Genomic DNA, 16,646 nt, shown 5'->3' with positions numbered 1-16,646 from the left:
CGAATACCCTTTCGGCTTTGGTTTTGGCCGAATACCCCTTAGGCCTTGAACCTGGTCGAGGACACTTCAGAAGGACAGTTCATGTTATTAGCAAGGTAGATTAAGGTACCCAATAAGCAACGTTTGTTAGTTCTAATCAACAGAGATTAACGTTAATTAAGATCATTACCCATCTCCCAACACAGAAGGCCCACCAGGCCCAAACATGTCACTATAAATACACAGGTGATGGGACATAAATGAGGTACGCTATTATCCAATAAAAAAGCACTTATTGCTCTATACCGAATACTTACTTGATCGTTGGAGTGCCTTTGCAGGTACCCTCCCCACCCCTCGGAGACGGTATTCGGTCGGCACCGAAGACTTAGAAGACCAAGAAAGAGAAAGAGCGACAAGAGGAACAAGAAGAGTGTTTCTACGCAGAAACACATACCTTTGTGAAGCAACCTCTAATCATATTAACTGTATTAAGGTCCACTTTTAATGGCTTCCCTATTGTTGATATTATGGTCAACAATACACTTTCATCATAATACATCATATTCAAGTTTGGAAAATTGATCCATACAAGCATTTTATCAATAGTATCCTCCGTTACGAAAAATCCGGTGATCAGGGCCCAACCTTAAGATAATGATAAAAAAAATTATCCATGATCCCTATTGATCGCCTTATATTTATCTTCTTCTAGGTTAAAGCTCACCAGAAAATAGCCATTGTTCATGTCCATGATTTCAAACCCGCCAACAAGTTTCCATAAGCCTTTTAATTTTTCACGTAACATAAAAAACCCCAGGTGGTTGCTTAGAAGTTTCACCACTTAACACTCTTATTGACACAACTATTTTAAAGTGACATCTTTGATCGTAAACTTCAGGAGTAGTCTATACCTTCTTTCCATTTGGTGCTCATCTCCTTTCCTTTAAGAGGTTTCAAACACTTTTCTTTTTGTGTTATTTTACCCATCACTTTGCCCTTAAACATTGTCGTGTGTTCAAAACCTACTCTTGGCCCATCTGGTGGTTTAGGAGGTGGTTCTCTGCATATGCCATGTAGAGAAATTTTCACCTGAATGCTAGCCAGTGTTTCACTTCAATATAAACTTCTCCTTTATTCATTTTTTTATTTATTATTTAAATTTTTATTTTTTTAAAATAAATTATCAATTATTAAAAATAATCTTATATCACAATATAAATTATTTATATGAAATATAAATATAATATCAATATTTAAAAATATCTTTATATACAAATTTAAAATATAATTTATATATTTATTATAGTATTTATTTGTACATATACTATTTTTATTTATAAAATTTAGTTATATATAATAAATAATTAGTTTTTGAAATACAAGCTAAAAAAGTAGTTATTTTTTTTAGTTGTTCACAAGATAAATTTTCACATAATTTTCATTATTTTTATAACTTTTTTAGTTTTGAATGTCAATATATTTCATTATTTTTATATATGTGAATCAAATATTACAAATTTCATATATTAAATTAATAAAAAAAATAATTCAAAATCATATTATAAAATTAAAAATGATCATTATTTTAAAAGAAACAAATTGATTCACATATAAAAGATAAATAAGCAAAATAAACATTTTAACATATAAACAATCTAAATAAATCTAACAAATATGAAAAAAATAAAAAATATAATTTAGTTTAAAAATATTAAAAAATAAAAATAAGATATTTAAAAGAATTAGAAAAAAAAATATTAAATTAAATATAAAAATAAGGCATAAAAATAATATTTAAAATTATAATATATATCATCTCCTTCCTTATATAAGATCTTTTCATTGTTTTTGTTTATCTCCTTCCTTATATAAGATCTCTTTTCATTGTTTTTGTTTGTCTCATTATAAGATCATATTTTAATTGTTAATTACATTAATTATATATTTTAAATATATTTATTTAAATAATAATTCATTAGATAATTTCTTTGAGATAACGCGTGAATTATGTTTATGGATAATATTTTTAATTAATAAAAAGGATAAAGTATTTTAATATCTACATTATTTATTTATTTATTTTTATCTTTTTACTTCTTAACTTATTTGATTAATTATCTTTATATCTCTTAATTAATTTATTTAATTATTTTAAAATTAACTGCACATTTTTTAATTTAATTTTATTTTTAATGGCGAGACAAGAAATGTAGGATGATATTCACTGGTTTTACATACTAGTAATTGACTAATCGCCACAAAATACACTTTGCAAAAAAAAAAAAAAAAATTTAAATGAAAACCGACAATTGAAATAAAAAAAAAAAAAAAAAAAAAAAACCTCAGTAAAACGCTATCAATATTCAATTGCGCAATGCCATGCCATATATATATACCTTTAACCTTTCACAATTTCACCATATATATCACATCAATAAATTTCGTTCGTGTGGGAATTCTATCTTCTCGCTCTTACAAATTTCCCTTTCCCTCTATCCTAGGGTTTTGCTTTCATTCTCCCTCTCTAGGGTTTTCTCATCCCAATCGATCCCCAATTCCCCCTTTGATTCCAACACTCGCTGCTTCCCTTTCATCTCCTATTTCGACATCCTCGTTCTGCATTTCTCGGATCCCCCAAACCAAAGGTTCAATTCACCGTTCCCTTCAATCTAGGGTTTCCTTCGAGAATGCCTCCAAGAACGGCGAAGCGAGGGTCGGCGTCTTCCGCCTCGAGGAGGGGCGGCAGAGGAGGCAGGGGAGCCGCGAAGGGTGCGCAGAACCAGCATCATCACGAGCCGGAGGAGACGCTTAAGGTCGAAGAGAAAGAGCCCGTTGTTGTTGGTGTTGTTGCTGAGGAGGAGGAGCACAAGATGGTGGTGGAAGAAGAGAGCCCTGCTGTTGAGGTGAAACAGCTTGTGGTTGAGGAGAAGGAGTCTGTCGTAGTGGTTGAGGATAAGTCTATTGATGTGAACCAAATGGCTCCTGAGGCTGTGGAGGAAGCGGCTAATGGGTTGCCTATGGCGAAAAGTAAGTTTTTTTTTTTTTGCTTGTTTTTAGTGATTAAGATTTTAAGGGTTTGCTTTAGTTTGGATTTTTTTTGTTGGGTTATTGAGCTGAGTTTAAATTCGGGAGTAATCAAGGTTTTAAGTTGTGGTGGCTGTTGCAATTTTTTTGTTGCGGTTCTCGATGTTGCTATTGCGGGGGAAATTGGGACAAATGTGGTGATTGGGGTTGCTCACAGTTGCAATTTTGTTACAATCCTTGATATTTGAATGTGGGTGGTGGGGTCACTCGCGGTTGCAGTTTCCTCGTGATCCTTGATGTTGCGGGAAATTGGGACAAATGCGGCCAATGCTGTTGAACAGCTGAAAACCCTTGATGTTGCAACTGAAACCGCGGTCTTAAAACAACCTAGATCATAATTATGTTTTGGGGTTCTAGTGAAATTTTACACTGATTAATTATCTTGAGGATATACTGATCTGATTTTTTTTTTTTCTGGAAAATGTTAGTGAAGGTACGATGTTTGATAGATGTGTCTGTCCTATGTGTGTTTGCTGTGTATCTAAGCCTTGTGATTATGTTTGTTTGTACGAAGGAATTGTACTAGCTAATTGGAAGAAAGCTATTGCAGGAAGTGTTTCTTTTAGGGTGTGTTAAGTGGTAGTATTCATTCTTTACTTTGATGTAGCTGTTGGAAATTGAGTTGAGCTATTGAATGGGTCGCCTGTGCTGTGAAGGTGTTTGTTTTTATTTGTTTTGGTTCAAGTTCTTTTTGAGTTTATCTGTCTGTTAGTGTACTGTAGTGGGAATAGTTTCAACTAGGGAAGATGACATTTATTATGGAGTATTATGGACTACCCTAATTTAATGAACGGTGTATGTTGGAAAAGTTCGGTCAAAACTGACCGGGATCATGTGAAATTTTTACTTTTTGACAGATGATGAAGACGAGGTTAAGGAGTCCATAGATGAATATGAGAAAGATGAACGGTTGGATTTGGAGGATAATGATCCTGAGTATGAAGCTGAGGAGTATGGTGGAGTTGATTATGATGAGAAGGAAATTGAACAAGATGAGGGTCATGAGGTGGGAAATGAATTAGAGGAAGAAGAGGCTGAAGATAATGTAGGTGAAGAGGGTGATACAGGTGAGGAAGAAGTTGAAGATATTCATGATGAAATTGAGGCTGAAGAGGAGCATAAGCGTGCTGGTGAGGAGCATGAGCATCCAGACTTTGCTGATGTGGAGGAAGAGGAACACCGAGAAGTTGTGAAGGAGAGGCGAAAGAGGAAAGAATTTGAAGTTTTTGTAGGGGGCCTGGACAAGGATGCTAACGAGAGTGATCTGAGGAAGGTTTTTGGTGAAGTTGGGGTGGTTACAGAAGTTAGGTTGATGATGAATCCTCAGACTAAAAAGAACAAGGGATTTGCATTCTTGCGTTTTGAAACTGTGGAACAAGCAAAGCGAGCTGTGGCAGAGCTAAAAAATCCAGTGGTAATTTTTTGATCTTCTCAATGTTAGAGTATACTTAAAATTGCTGCTGTATTAAATCACGTTTTTCATCACCACAATTTCAGATCAATGGCAAACAATGTGGTGTTACTCCTAGTCAGGACAGTGATACCCTTTATTTGGGAAACATATGCAAGACATGGACAAAGGAAGCTGTAAGTTTAAATTTTTTTTCTGGGTCGTATTTTAGCACCTTCTGACCTCCAACAGCTGAGTTGTGTTTTAATTAGTTTCTCTTTTTTCAAGTCAACTGAGTTTCTGACTAAAAAAAATAAACTTCTGGTGCCAGTTAAAAGAGAAGTTGAAACATTATGGAGTTACAAATGTTGAGGATTTGACTTTGGTAGAAGATACTAATGATGAAGGAAAGAACCGTGGATTTGCATTTTTGGAATTTTCCTCTCGTTCAGATGCTATGGATGCATTTAAGCGACTGCAGAAGAGGGATGTTGTATTTGGAGTTGATAAGCCTGCAAAAATTTCTTTTGCAGATTCTTTTATTGACCCCGGTGATGAAATTATGTCCCAGGTATTTCCTAAATCCATTTCCTTGGCTTAACCAGGGGCTTTTGAATGAAACTAGCGTAGTATGGTTCTCTGCCCTTGTTGAAGCATTTGGGTAAACATTATTGCTGGATTCCAACACCAATAGTGGATAATTTTTTGGTTGTCTATATTTGGATATTGTATTGTTATTTTACTTGATTTGGTTATAAATTGTGGTTACATCTGCAAGGGTTTTCCCATAATTTTCTGCATTTATGGTCATTACAATGTGTTTGCTATATAGCAACCTCAATTTAAAACTAAACATTATTATTTCTAAAAAGAAACCACCTGGGTTACCTTTACAGTTAATCATTAAATTACTAAATTCTGCAAATTTTATTGAATTTACTTTTTAAGGATAATCGGAATGACACTTCAGTAGTTTATCATGAGTGGACATGTTTGCATACCTCAAATTTGCTGATAAAGTGTGTTTTAAGTTGCAGGTTAAAACTGTGTTTATTGATGCATTGCCTCCTTCATGGGATGAAGATTATGTCCGGGATCTTCTCAAGAAATATGGAGAGATTGAAAAGGTTGAGCTTGCCAGGAACATGCCAGCTGCCCGTAGGAAGGACTATGGGTTTGTTACATTCGGCACCCATGATGCTGCTGTAAAATGTGCTGAATGCATTACAGGCACAGAGTTGGGTGAAGGTGACAAGAAGGTTGGTCTTGGATATTAAAAATACTTGTGTTCAACAGTTAATTGGTGCATTTTAATATTTTATAATGCTTTTGCTTCTTTCAGGCAAAAGTTAGAGCAAGGTTGTCAAGACCACTTCAGAGAGGCCGTGGAAAACACATTAGTCGTGGGGACTACCGTTCTGGTCGCGGTTCTGGAATGATGTCGAGGCCATCATGGAGTCGACCTCCACCTCGTAGTTTTCCTCCGCGTGGTGTAAGAGGAATTGGAAGTCGTGCTCCACCAGTCAGACCAGTTAGTGTGAGAGATAGACGCCCTATCATATCTGTATCAGCAAGAAGTAGGCCAGTGCCTCCTCCATCTAGATCTTATGATAGGAGACCAGTTGGTATGTAGTATACAATTTTCTTACCAACAGACTTATTGATTGTTAGTTGTTACTATTTCCCACCATTCTTTATTTATAACATTTTAAACTATCATTTTGTATTATCTTTTCAGCATCTGCATATCCAAAAAGTAGCATGAAGAGAGATTATGGCCGGCGTGAGGATATACCACCTCCAAGAAGTAGAGTTGCTACAGATTATGGCTCAAGGGTGGCTTCTGAAAGACGACCGTCTTACAGGGATTATCCTGCCCGTGGTCCTGGCTATGCTGAGCTCCCAAGAAGTACATCTCGTGCTGCACCAAGGAGAGGCTATGTGGATGATGGATATAGCCAAAGATTTGAGAGGCCTCCTCCTCCTCCTCCTCCTCCTCATCTAAGTTACCGTGAAGGACGTCCCCGAGATTATGATGCTGTGTCTGGCTCAAAACGTTCTTATGCTGCTATTGTTAGTATTATTTCTGCACATTTGTTATAATTGCTTTGTTTTTGAAACCCAATTTTTTTCTCTCCAAGAACACGGTAAATGAAATTATTCACTTTATTTTTAATCAGGATGATGTTCCTCCACGATATACGGATACCAATGCTCGCCAATCAAGAGCTCGATTAGACTATGAGTATAGTGGCGGTGCTTCACAGTATGGTGATGCTTATGGTGATAGGTTAGTTTTGTCTAAAATTTAAGGCTTTGTGAATTACTTCTCCCTAAATTATTATCATGTGATTGATTTCATACTTTTGATTTGTAGACTTGGAAGATCTAGTCTGGGATATGGTGGGGGCAGTAGAAGTTCTATTTCTAGCCAAGATTCACATGGGATGTATAGTAGTCGACAAGGCCCAAGTTATGGAGGAGGTAGATTTTATTATAAAATGTCTGATTTATTATTGCCAACTTCAGAATCTTTGCTTCTTACAATTTTTTGATGTGTTGCATGTCAGGTTCTTTTAGTGGCAGTGATGTTGGTGGCATGTACTCATCAAGTTATGGTGGTGATTACATTTCTCGTGGAAGTGATGTAATGATCTTTGGCTTGATCTTTATTGGAAGTAGTGTGATATATATTTTAGTTATGTTCTTATTTATTGTTGTTCCTGTGCTGTAGGTTGGTGGCAGCTCATATTCATCTGTGTATTCTGGTAGGGGTGTGGGTGGTGGTAGCAGTTATATGGGTGGTGGTGGATCAGGATCTTATTATTGAGGTAAGTCGTCTTCTTGTGATTGCATTTTGGAATACGTTAGCATGCATCCAATATAAGTGAATATATTTTTCTTAGAGATTTGTCTATCCTCGAAATAGCAACTCTAATTTTTTCGCAAGGGCTGGTGAAGGTTGCACACTGTTGTCACCAGTGAATTTGTCTATGAACAGATCTGATATAATAAAGTGGCTGCTGTAGGATGACCATTGAAGCTTATGCATGTTATGATGCCTACAATTTGGAGACAAAGGAACATTGCTATGTATAGCCTTTTTTCGGAATTTGTCACAAACTAGGTCATGTCAATTCAAGCTATCTTGGATCTTCTCTGGATGGGATGTATTATCAGTAAATTTGTGCTGTATGGGCTCAAGTTTATTAGAGATGGAAAAAGTAGTGAGCAGTGATGTGTAATTAAACCCTGATTTATGATACATTACTTGGACAGATAATGTGAAAGATTTCCCCACTGCTCCATCTTCCTTTTCATTTGGACAAAGACCAGGCTATAGATGCTACTTGTTTGGTTAAGGCTTCATGGATTTTTACCTGCTGAATTTATCAATAAGTTGGTTCTTTGTTTTGAATCTCTAAAGAGGTGTTTAGTTACTTTGGATTACTTTTTTTTTACAGTGATATGACCAGAACAGAAGTGAACTAATTAGCACTTTGTTGAGCAAGTAATAAAGTCAAATGATTAGTTTTTTGGGATTTATTTGACTTGGTGTGATCCTAAGAAGTAAAAAGCATAATGCACTGGTAATGTTTGTTGCTGGAATGATTTGTGATACTTTTGAGATTTTTCTGCTGAGGGGGACTACAAGACAATGCTATAGATGCATTGATATCTTTCCTTAGCTAGCTAACTGCATAGATTTCCTTTTTGCCATTCAATCATTTGTACACACCACCACTGGCATGGACCTTAGAAGATCATTTGCCTTTGCAACATCTTTTGGGAAATGCAACAATCAAGTCATTATAAAGTAGCAGAAAAGGATTGAGTATCATTTGTTATTGAGTTTCTGAATTGGAACTAATTATTTAAGTTGGTTCTTTATGCACCTACCCCACCCTTCCTGCTTAATATAGCAAAACCAACCCTATCCCGAAGGCAAAGGTTGCCTAAGTTTATGCTCGTGTGGATTTGGTTTTGATTTTATGTTTAAGTGGGTACTAAGTTTCAAATTCATTACTATTTTTGTTAGTTTCTCAAGGCACTGGAGGCTATTGCCCATGGAATGGGGTATTTACTAAGTATGGCTTATTGATGGGCTCCTTTAAGACTACAAAGCTTCTTAGATATTTTTTCATATAATTTTGCTCATGCATATACACGGATTTCAGATTATTGATGCATGAATATTCACACGTTTCTTAGGCTTTTCAAATTGTTAAGCTTACTGTAGTTAGGTGCCAAGTTGAGTTTCATTGTTCTCACATCGGTGAGGGTTATACTGATACTAACTTAAGTTCTAGTTTCCAGTTTCCTCTCTTGTTTTTTTTCGATGCAGGGTATAAGCTCTCCACAGGCCTTGTTTGGTAACTTCCCTTTATATGGGAATTTACTTATTTTTTACATCTTGCTTTTATTTAGTTGGCAGCTGTCAATTTAGTTGTTGTTTTAGTAAATCAATGTTTTGTAGGTTGTTTCATGCATGACATTGTAAACACTGGGCAAAATAACGTGTTGCACAAATTTTATTTTTCGCTTATATTGTGCATGTATGCTGACAACATATTGTATAACTACATAAAATAAGGTTTTGGGAATTTAATTTGTTTAGCAACATCGGCTTTAGGAATGTAAATGGGTTGGATTTGATTTAATTTAGGATTCAACCCAATGAAACATAATTGGGTTGGAGTTGTGTTTCCTTCCCGAAGTAATTAAAATAATTCTACAGTGACATTTGAAGGGCATGGGCCCACAATGAAAACTTAAGCACCGATACTTCTACATGACTCGATTTTTGTATAGAAACTATCGCAATGATACTAACTGATTAAGTACTAATTCCTATCAAGAACTGGGAAAGTTCACCGTTGCGGATTTTCGTATTATAAAATGTTTAAGTTATCACGAGTATATAAGACTTAAAAGTATCTTCATATATAGGGCCTGTTTCGGTATTTTAAGAAAAAAACAAGAAAAATTGAAATAAATATTTACAAGTTAAATTTAATTTATGTATAAATTAATTTGTAGTTCTTATATTTAATTTTTTTAAATCTTGTTTTTAAAAGATGTAAAAGTTAGTTTTAGCTAATGAAAAAGTTTATTTGAATTTTATTCGTATTATTTTTCTTCAAAAAGTATTTCAAGGGGAGTTTGTCAAATCAGAGTATAAACATGTTAGATTCGATTTTGTATAGCTTACATATTTACTTTTTTAGATGTAATTGTTTTTAATTTCTGTGATTAATTATAACTTCAGTCAGGATATCCCATCTGAGACTATTGTGTATTCTAATGCTGGATGCAGTTGTTTTATATATAGTTTTTATTTGTTCACTTAATCACGGGTCTAAGTGATGCATGTTATGAAATTTGAACATGAAATGAAGTTTTCTCATAAGCATTCGAGTGAAAGAAAAGAGAAAAAATCGTCTCGTAACTTGGTCAAATTTTGCTATAAAAAGTTTCACATTAAACAAGATTTTCTTATGGAGAAGAAAAATTCTATCAACTATTAAGTATGAATTGTTTGGTATAGAATTTGACGAATTCAAAACCGACCAACAAAATTTGTTGCATTACGATGCATGAGGAAGGATAGATAAAGGTAATTGGCATTGTAATTGACTTCCCACAGATTTTTGTACAAGATTTCTTGATAGAAATGTTATTTAGTACTAATCTTAGTCACGCTGATGAATTAGAGATTGAACAATTGGTTCTCGCATAAACCATATAAAAGAGTGGATAATAATTGCATTATTTTTTTTATTTATCAGAATTACTATGACAGTTATAAAATTTAAATTTTACTGTAATTATCTTTTGTCAATTTTTGTTAAAAAATAACATACTAAACAAGAATTCCGCACTTGAGAAGAGTTAGTAACTGTATTAAATATTCTCTTGCATCAATATAAACTTAGTTCACGGCTTCCATTATATTCATCTTTTGCAGACAATCAATTAATTATATGTGATAGTTGGATTATGAAATTCAGGCAACTCCAACCACGTGTCAAGTTGGGATTGGTTTTCAAATTTATTGTCCATTAATGTCGGTGGTATTCTTAACTTCTTATGAGAAATAGTACTTCCTCCACTGTCGTATTGGAACAATTCAAAAGATCGAGATGCACAACGGAATGGTCAGAAATTTGTCTTATTTTCACATACTAGACATAAAAATTGTCATACCTCTTTGTATTTTATTAAAGGTGTAGATATAAAACTCTCCAAAAGTACACTAAATTCGATCGAAGATAGAATGGATAGTGTGTTTAGTAAAACGTTAATGAGTTGGTGTTCCAATTTTTTTTTTATTTTTAGAATTTAATAAGATTGATTTTGATGGAATTAGTTTTACGTTGTTAAACGTGATTGAAATACATATTCAAATAATTTTAACAATATATTTTATACTAAAACATTTACGGAGGTGAATAGATTGCATTAATTAAGACCCAAGTTCTATCCTTGTTATCACCTATTATTATTATTATTATTATTATTATTATTATTATTATTATTATTATTACAATAATAATTTGTTTACTCTAAATATAATTTGTTTAGTCTAATATCTATTCATGAAAAACTGTAGATCCACCTAATGCTATTTTATCTTACTTTTGTGTTAACATGAATATACAAGTTGCGTGGTTTTAAACATGTTTTTTTTATTTACTAGAATAGTAATGAAACTACATTAAGTTTTGTGAAGGTTATAGTCTCTACAAGTTTATATATATATATATATATATATATATATATATATATATATATATATATATATACATATATATTATTTTTTAATATGTATAATTACAAATTACCTCTATAATTTAAAATATAACAAGAAAAATCATTTTATGATATAAATATTATCTTAAAAATTTATATGCATAAAATATTACCCTTAATTACAATTTAAAATTCTAAATTCCTCATTATACTTTGTGGTGTTTAGCACGATTAGTAGGGCTAGATCAGTATTCTGCCATGTTCTTTTGATTTAGATGCTACTCACTTGTCACTTAAAAATATGGGGCACATGAGTGAGACATGGATGTCTATGTTGACCAAAGGTGGCTTAACCGATTAGAAATTTGTGATCCACAATCCTTGTAAACCCTATGTCCTACATTAAACAAACTAGTGTCCCTTATATTTTTGAGGTGGTGCTAATACAAATTTACTATTGAACTTCTATAGCACACTCATACATGATACATAACCAGTTCTCTCTCTTCTTCAACCAACTTGCTATTGTTGTCCAATTAATTATTGCACATGTTCCTTGTTCACATTTTAAGAATTAGCACAACTAGCAAATACTGTCTCTCTTGCAAATTATCAACCACCTCACAATAGTTCATTCTTTTCTCCTATACCCCAATGCCAAACTGGCTCTATTGTCACAATTCATTACGGATCAAGATCCTTTAGAGTTCTATAACAAGCTGTAGAAGGCTGTTAGCTGTAGTCCATAATCTCACAACTTTCATTTGCATTTGTAATATTTTTTCTTCTTCTTTTAGTTAAATAACTTCTCTCTCCTATTTTTCTTTCTCATAAATCACAATAGAAAAACTATTGGTTTGAATACAATGAAATTGACTAATCACATTTAATACCGCCTCATATCGAATAGAATATCAAATTGAATATGATATTTAAGCTTTGAAGTTCTTCCATTTAATGCACTAATCTTTTAAATTGAACTTTCTTGATATACTTAAATCCTAATATCGAATCAATCTTAAACATAACTGTTTTTAAAAGAGAATACATATAAAAAAAATGACAATAGAATATGTTGCTAGCATCTAAATGTGGATAAGAATGAGAATGTCAATTTATATATATAAAAAAAAAGAAATATAAAAAATTAATTAACTCGATTTTTTGAGTCGAGAATCTGAGAAACATTTTACTTAACTACCATCCCAACCTGAGGGTCAGTCTTAGACTCTTGGAGCAATGCCTTCGGTGACAAGGACAAATAAAAAATTTAAATTGTAAAGATTGTACATATATATAAATTTGTGAAGGCAATACTCGTATATTATGGTTTGACTTTTTTTTATTATATTTTAAATTATGGAGACAATTTATAATTATACATATATTATATTAAAAAGAATAAAAAGTTTGTGAAAGCATAGATCCTTTCCTATTATGTGATATTTGATTAATGACAAAAATAATTTAAGAAACAAATTTCAAATTTCAAATGTTGCTTTTATGATTGCTTGATCCAATGACAAGGAAGATGGGTTTCCTTCAATTTATTCTATCTTTTCCATCTTCTCCACTAGATCATAGGCTTTCCTTATAACAAATTAAATTAAAATTGAAAAAAGAAAATACCATACTTTACTTGTTAGACCGAATTGAGACAATATTGTCTACACTACCAAATAATATAACCAAAATTAAGAAACTGAAAATAGGAGAAAAAAAGTATAAAAAAAAAGTAGAAAGAATTAGAATAGCACAAGGAAAAGTAGTTTACTTGCCAGACTGTAAAAGATTCACTAGATTTAATTACAACTAGTCAACCATACACACTACATGCATTGAGAAAATGCAAAGGAATCAAACAGCTAGTTGTTGTTGTTGCTTTTGATGAGAAGATTCATCCTCATTGAAGCACAAGTGGGCCTTTAGTGATTTTCCTAAAGTTAGGGTTGAATCTGCAAAATTTATAGGTTGCATCAGCAGCATTTCTCTTTGGAGATGGACATAGTAGGCTTGGAAGGTTCCTGGGGTTACATTTAAATGGAATCCCAGACCAAACAAGAAATCCAACTCAAGAAAATTCATCTCTATTTTGGTGATTCCTCCAACTTTTGCATAGTAAGCATTGTTGTAGTACCTGAAAATATCAAATCACATGCAGCAAGAAGAGAACATTAGGTGAATATCATGTAACATGTTTTGATGGAAAATTAGCAAGTCAAACGTCAACGGTACTTGGCATTTGTTTTACCTTTGTAATTCAATGTTCCAAATTATAGATAGATAAAAGTAGAGAAATGTTAGTAACACTATTTTTAATATTTTTTTAACACTCTTTTTTTTTATTGACTAAAATATAATAAAAATCATAAATTTTATAAATCTTGTACCTAATTGAGTTTTTTTTTTTAATACTAATTTGATAGTAGGACCTACCAATTTTCAATTAACAATAGAAGTATTAACAAGAAAGTATGTCACTTTCATTTTTCTATACAGTAAGTGTATATTATCTTCAAAGGGTTTAATCTTAAACGCGTAATTATAATACTAAATGCATGGTGATAACTAGATTTAAGTAAAACAAATGTGGACTATTTATATAATATTATACAATCAAAAATTAATTATTCTCTTCTGTAAGTGTATACTATCTTCAGAAGGTTAATCTTAACCACGAAGTTCTAATACTAAATGAATGATGATCATTAGATACTTTATAATTACACAATCAAAAAATAAATTTTCTCTTTAAATTTTCATTGACAATTATATTTATCTATCAATCTATATCCATATAATTAATTAAAAGATATTTGCTGGATATGTGCAGTAAACTCATGGGATCACATGGGTAGATTGTCTCTTCTCGTTGGAAAGCCAGCCTGGACATGGTATTTTCACAAGCAAGATTATATTCTTTAAAGAAATATTGTTATATTATAAACACAAAATGTGACGTCAGAGAATTATTATAGAAGAAAAGAAAACACCCCTAAAGGAAAAAAAAAAATTAAAGACATTTGAATTACATCCTAGTACTGGAATACTTCAAAATCCAGAACAAGAAAAATTCATGGGAACAATCATAGATCCCAAACAGAGGAAATGCAGAGCAACTGAATCATCATTTTAATTACTAAAGAAAAGAGTTCAAACAAAAGATTAATAGTTAATCACTGGTTAACCTGTTTATATACAAATTAGAAATACTTTTATAATTTTTTTTTACTGAAAATAACTCTTAATTCTCAATAAAAAAAAAACTTTAAAAAGCACTTATTGACTTGTATTCAAATATACTTTATATCAAAGTTTCAGAATTTAGAAAAGGCAGAATTTGAAAGTTTGTTAAGGATTCCAAGAGAGTTATAGTGAGTTTGATTTCTATTTCCAGAAACAAATTTTAATTTAAAAGTAAGAAGAAAAAAAAAATAGACACGTACCTACACTAAACTCATGCCTCACAACACGCAACACTATTCCAAATGCAGATGATCCACACTCTAGTTTGGAAGCAATTTTCAAAATTTAATAGATTTTGGATGAAAAATTATTATCGAACATGATGAAATTATTCTAGAAAATGTTTTCTAAAATAAAACAATACAAAGGAAATCAAGAGACCCTGAATATTGTCATCTCAAATATAAAAATGAAAACATGATATCAATTCTAACTTTCCAAGCCTCTAAACCACCCATGATTCATCATCATAGGTTAACTTTACTATATATATATATATCAAACTTTAAGTCTTCCATAATTAAGAAAACCCAGAATTTGAAAGTTTGTCATGATTCATCATCATAGGTTAACTTAATTACTACATATCAAGCTTCCACTCTTCTACAATTAAGAAAACACAGAACTTGATAGTTTGTCAAAGCTACTAACTTTTTCTTTCTTCCTTTTTTTTAATCAGTAGAAATTACAACAACATCAACAAAGTTCGAATTTAAGATTTTGTGTATACTAATTAACACTTACATGTCGTCCATGAATTTGGCAGCAACCATGACGCTTGTGATCAACAAGCGATGCACATTGAATGAGTTGATGGGAAAGGAGGGTTGTTTGTGAGTGAAACGGTCGAGGTAGACATAGGCAACAATGAAGCATGAGGGGCTGCAATTAGCGTACTTGAAGATTCTCTCAAGGTAGCTATGAATTGAGATGTTGGGTCGTGTCAAGCCATGGAACACTGAGATCTTCTGCTGATGCTGTTCTTGGTTGTGATCATTTGACTCAGCTACTCTCTCAAGTAGAGAGGAGAGGAAAGTGATCACTTTTGGCATCACACTTGGACTCTCCCCCTCTGCCATCGACACTCACCAAAGTTTGATGCAACAACAATGTTTCAAGTTATCATGATGAGGGATTTATGTTTATATATGCCACTTTTCTACCCTATGCACCAACAACATAGGTTGGAGATTATATATATTATATTAAATGTTTTAAATTATTTTAACAACTAATTATCAAGTAGTTTTTATAAAAAAAATTTCATATCATAGAACAAAGTCAACAAACATTGTATGCAATAACAATGTTTGTAAAAGAATTTATCAACAAATCATTAATTTGAGTGAAATTAGACTTGATTTTTTTTAAATAAAGTGTTAGATTCAAGTATTGTTAGCAAAAAAAAATATAGTTAAAAAAAAATTCTACTAAAGACATCTAACCAAATTTAGAAGCAAAAATTAGTAATAAATAAAATTAATAAATATTTTATACTAATAAAATGATTATTCATAAAATGTTAACAATTTTTTTACTTACATCTTATCACAAATAGTGATATAGAGTAAGCTTATTAATTTTTACTATAACAATTTTATAGATATACCTAAATTTTTGATTGATTAATAGTTTTTACGCTGTTAAAGTATGTAAATTAAACTCATAGGGTATATGAATCATTTTGTAATATGTATATTTTTTTATCCTCTTAACCAATGTATTTTGTGCATATGAGGGAAAAATCCCCACACATACACGTATAAAAACAAGATCAATTGAAATAGGGGTCAAATTTAATATTAAATATTTAAATGACACTTCTAATAATTGTTTTTTTTTAATTTTCAAATTTGACTGTTTGACTAATAAAATTAATCATCTATAAAAGTTATTAAAAATAGAAATTTATCAAGTTTGTTACCAAATATTATAAATGTGGAAAGTGAGAGAGAATGAGAAAGAGAGAGGTCGTTAAGGGTGGGTACTTTTGTTGATGCAAAATGGCCCAAGTAATTTAAATAATGACATGCAAGTTGGCACATAAGTGGTGGTGAGTGTCCTTTTTGGGCTATAAAAGTTTTGGGGTTTGAGTTGGGTAATCATTTTGATTTCCTCTTTAATTTCAAAACTTGACTTGTAAAAGAGGGAAGGAGTGGTGCGTTTATCGTGGATTAATGTCCCTTTCTCC

General features: G+C 32.0%; 2 protein-coding genes across 4 annotated transcripts; one reads left to right on the top strand and one right to left on the bottom strand.

Moving 5' to 3' along the window:
- The first annotated feature begins 2,404 nt into the window (after positions 1–2,404).
- On the top strand, positions 2,405–9,002 carry LOC109788563 (uncharacterized). Of its 3 annotated transcripts, none has more exons than XM_020347315.3 (12): positions 2,405–3,009; positions 3,924–4,480; positions 4,564–4,653; positions 4,788–5,027; positions 5,494–5,715; positions 5,799–6,081; positions 6,195–6,529; positions 6,637–6,746; positions 6,834–6,940; positions 7,027–7,103; positions 7,191–7,287; positions 7,486–9,002. In XM_020347315.3, the coding sequence occupies exons 1-11, from the start codon at positions 2,670–2,672 to the stop codon at positions 7,284–7,286; spliced, it is 2,457 nt and encodes an 818-aa protein (XP_020202904.1). In that variant the 5' UTR covers positions 2,405–2,669; the 3' UTR covers position 7,287; positions 7,486–9,002. The 3 variants fall into 3 exon arrangements, with proteins under 3 accessions (XP_020202904.1, XP_020202903.1, XP_082926863.1); XM_020347314.3 differs by having other exon boundaries at positions 7,458–9,002; XM_083070737.1 differs by lacking the exons at positions 3,924–4,480; positions 4,564–4,653; positions 4,788–5,027 and having other exon boundaries at positions 2,847–3,009; positions 7,458–9,002.
- A 3,934-nt stretch (positions 9,003–12,936) lies between these two features.
- Positions 12,937–15,610, bottom strand: LOC109788568 (cyclin-U4-1). The gene is made up of 2 exons (XM_020347324.3): positions 15,200–15,610; positions 12,937–13,346 (listed from the first exon to the last, which is right to left on the bottom strand). Exons 1-2 carry the CDS (start codon positions 15,532–15,534, stop codon positions 13,067–13,069), a joined length of 615 nt encoding a protein of 204 aa, XP_020202913.1. The 5' UTR covers positions 15,535–15,610; the 3' UTR covers positions 12,937–13,066.
- Positions 15,611–16,646: the final 1,036 nt, after the last annotated feature.

Source organism: Cajanus cajan, chromosome 3, assembly GCF_000230855.2.
Source record: "Cajanus cajan strain Asha chromosome 3, NIPB_CcT2T_4, whole genome shotgun sequence".
In the NCBI taxonomy this organism is placed as follows: Eukaryota; Viridiplantae; Streptophyta; class Magnoliopsida; order Fabales; family Fabaceae; genus Cajanus; species Cajanus cajan.
The sequence above is the reverse complement of the archived record's forward strand: the minus strand, read 5'-3'. Positions and strand labels throughout refer to the sequence as shown.

Excerpts from the sequence above, each read along its gene's own strand:
- LOC109788568 (XM_020347324.3), bottom strand. The coding sequence starts at position 15,534 with ATGGCAGAGGGGGAGAGTCCAAGTGTGATGCCAAAAGTGATCACTTTC. Across the intron at positions 13,347-15,199 it reads GCCAAATTCATGGACGACAT|GTACTACAACAATGCTTACT; the intron begins GTAAGTGTTAAT and ends TGATATTTTCAG.
- LOC109788563 (XM_020347315.3), top strand. The coding sequence starts at position 2,670 with ATGCCTCCAAGAACGGCGAAGCGAGGGTCGGCGTCTTCCGCCTCGAGG. Across the intron at positions 5,716-5,798 it reads TGGGTGAAGGTGACAAGAAG|GCAAAAGTTAGAGCAAGGTT; the intron begins GTTGGTCTTGGA and ends TGCTTCTTTCAG. Across the intron at positions 6,530-6,636 it reads AACGTTCTTATGCTGCTATT|GATGATGTTCCTCCACGATA; the intron begins GTTAGTATTATT and ends ATTTTTAATCAG.